At 43.9% G+C, this 2,892-nt stretch overlaps 2 protein-coding genes across 6 annotated transcripts in view; one reads left to right on the top strand and one right to left on the bottom strand.

The window, feature by feature from the left end:
• The window catches only part of LOC102883812 (tetratricopeptide repeat protein 39B-like), an 8,211-nt gene extending 6,189 nt beyond the window's left edge, over positions 1–2,022 (bottom strand). Inside the window, exons 1-2 of one of the 2 annotated variants that reach the window (XM_015587602.2) lie at positions 1,898–2,022; positions 1,619–1,705 (exon numbers count right to left, since the gene is read on the bottom strand). The gene's annotated coding sequence lies outside the window, so the exon portion shown is untranslated. Of the gene's footprint in view, positions 1–1,618; positions 1,758–1,897 lie in introns of both variants that reach the window. The other variant, XM_025045150.1, reaches the window with a different exon arrangement.
• Positions 1,959–2,892, top strand: part of SRSF7 (serine and arginine rich splicing factor 7) — a 5,777-nt gene continuing 4,843 nt past the window's right edge. For 2 of the 4 annotated variants that reach the window (XM_006909659.2, XM_006909661.3), the window contains exon 1: positions 1,959–2,220. In XM_006909659.2, the coding sequence (XP_006909721.1) occupies positions 2,193–2,220 (28 nt within the window). In that variant the 5' untranslated portion in view covers positions 1,959–2,192. The remainder of the gene's footprint in view (positions 2,221–2,892) is intronic. The other 2 variants (XM_006909660.3, XM_006909662.3) reach the window with 1 other exon arrangement.

Here is a 2,892-nt window from a genome sequence, read left to right on the forward strand (position 1 = left end):
GGAATATAAAAGTACTGTACAATTAAAATCTTCTTGATCTGGATTAACATTCGGTGAAAAGAATTGGGTAAGTGTTCTTAGAGAAAGAATGCTCAGTATAATAGTGAACAGAAATAGTATACAGTACTATTATTTTTTCATGGCAACTACGTTAGCAAAGTCCAGCCTAGATTTAGCCCTCTTTTTAATAGAGATAAATAACATGTAATTAGCTTATCAAAGCACCTGTCTCCTAGACAGGCAGGCAAGCCAGTCAGTACTTGAAAGCAGTTTAAGTTGGAAAATTGCTTTTTTACATATTGTTTGCAGTATTATTTGCTCAGAAACTATCTTTTGTACAATAGACTTTGTATTTAGAGCCAAAAAAGTTATTGAGATTAGAAGCTATGTAGTATAATCAGTATTATCTTTCGATGTTATCTATGTTTTATCCAACAGCAATTTTCATAATTTCTTAATAGAAGAAAGTCAAATTAGTGAGGCTTTATAGAATGATACTGTATTCTGTCTTTCAGGGAGTATGTAAAAAGATTTTTATCGTTTAATCCTTTTGAGAACCACCCTGTTAAGAAGGTAACAACAAAATCAGTAAGACTAAGGGAGGACAAATATACTCTATAGAACTTCTATTTTCTTGCTAGAGATTTCCTTGAGAGAGGCTAATTCCATAATTTGATAAATCTTTAAAAAATATATGTATAAACTCATAGCATTACCTAGAGAGAATCCATACTTTATTCACCTGAATAAAGGCTTATTCAACTAAGCCGTTTTTCTTTTACTCTGTATCCCACACCTATACACACCAAGTGAAAATACAGTAGATCAAAAAAATAAAAATATAAATTCCGAAAGATTCCTTCTTTTACGTGGAACATTTCCAACTCGTGTATTCCAAGTATTTATTTTTTGGAGTGGATGGTAAAACAGAAGTTAAATCTGTATTTGTACAGTTGATGTCTGGCAAATGCAGTGTATAAAGTCAAAATGGGATTTTAAGTGATTCTAACATAAAAGGTTTTCATATATTTGATATATAGAGTGGCTAAGCAGCAAGCGCCTGCTACTCAAAGATGACTTCAGTCTTAGTTCTCAGTATGAGTATTTAGTGGATGAGATATGTTACTACAATATAAAGCAAAAAGCACTAGAAGGGAAGCACAAATAAATTGTGCTTCAAATGCGAATATTTTCAGCGTTGCCACTAGCCAAAATACTTTAAGGATTTATGGTTTTGTCACAATTTCAATTTAACAGAAAGAAAGAAAGAAAAAAAGAAAGAAAGAATGAAAGAAGGAAAGAGAGAAAGAGAAAGAAAGAAAAGAAAGAAAAGAAAGAAAAGAAAGAAAGAAGAAAGAAAGAAAGAAAGAAAGAAAGAAAGAAAGAAAGAAAGAAAGAAAGAAAGAAAGAAAGAAAGAAAGAAAGAAAGAGAAAAAAAGAACTCTATTCCTTTGTTCCCCAGACTCCAAGAACTCGGAATATGTTGGTGAATATTGAGGGCTTGATTTCAAGGGTTAGAAGGTCAGTGTGGGACAAGCGGTCCATCAGGGTTCACCCCTTTTCAGGCCTATAGTGCAGAGACCACTGCTCAGAATGGCGGGGTTCATGGAATTCTCACCTTGGCCAAACTCCCAATTACCTCTGATGAGCCCCAAAGATCACTTGGTAGTCTAGGCCAGGTTCCCCAGCAGAACGGCAGCGACGGCTGCAACATCAACGGTTAAATTTTAGTGTTTCATAAGGCCGGTCTACTGCACCTGTAGTAAGATTACTAGAGCTGAGGGTCTCTAGATGGAGGGAAGAGAAAGGGGGAGGAGAGAAGGGAAGGAAAATAGGGAGGGTACAGGAAAAAGGGGAGGGAGGGGGCGGGACACCGAGGGGAAGGCCAGGGGTTTACAGGAGAGATTCTGCGTTCCCATGGAAACGTATCCCTCCGCCTGTGATCGGTGTCTTAGCCTCTTCAGTTCCCTCCGCGCCGCTTCTCGGCTGTTTCCGCCCAACTCCTTTGTGCCGCGCAGAACGTCGAAATGACGCATGCGCAAAGAAAGCCACGCCGCATATATAAGCACGAACCCAAGCTTTTCCTCGTAGTGCCGCCGGACCGTTGGCAAGTGGTTTTTCGTTGCGGTTTTTATATTACGCGATTTCTGGGCGCTGCGAGCTGAGAGAGCAGAGCTTGCAGGCCAACCATCATGTCGCGTTACGGGCGGTATGGAGGAGGTAAGAGGCCAGGGCCCAGTGAGGGACGTTGCTGTGGGTGTAGCGAGTATTGTGAGGCCGTGGTGTTGGCGCGGCGGTTGGGAGACGGTTATTCCGCGTGCGTAATGGCGGCTTCGGCGCACACCATACGAAGCCAGAGGTAGCGGGGGCGGGGTATTGAAGGAAGACGGGGGATGGCGGGTGTAGGTCTGTGCCAAGTTCCATGTTAATTCTTGGGCATTTTCGTCTCCCGCCCCAGCCTAAGCCGAGCCCATGATCACTGTTTTCCTGTTGCCCTTATTCGAGCCGCCCGCCTGGCCCCCACACGCCCCCCCCGCCCTCGGCTGCCATTTTGCGCACATTGACGAGCATGGTGGCGCATTTCTTTGGCGCTTTCCCGCCACTTTAGCGGACACATCTGCTCGCAGCCATAAAATCAAGGGTGAATTTGAGACAGGACAAAACTGGCAGCTTTGGGCTGCGCATTCTCGTCATACAGTCGGTCGGATTGCGGAGTGGGTATGGAGACATAATCTTTTGGTCTGGCGGCTGGTTTCTTTTCTCTTTTAGCTCTTTCGAGCGCGGTTTATGGCTCTGGGGCGGGGAGCTGGAGCCTTGGGCGAGCCTGCGCCTGGGGCGGTTGCCGTGGAGGACGAGAGCCGGCGCAGCCCAGCTCTCCCGGCCCGGCCCCTG

Source organism: Pteropus alecto, unplaced genomic scaffold (genome assembly GCF_000325575.1).
Source record: "Pteropus alecto unplaced genomic scaffold, ASM32557v1 scaffold131, whole genome shotgun sequence".
Classification (NCBI taxonomy): domain Eukaryota; kingdom Metazoa; phylum Chordata; class Mammalia; order Chiroptera; family Pteropodidae; genus Pteropus; species Pteropus alecto.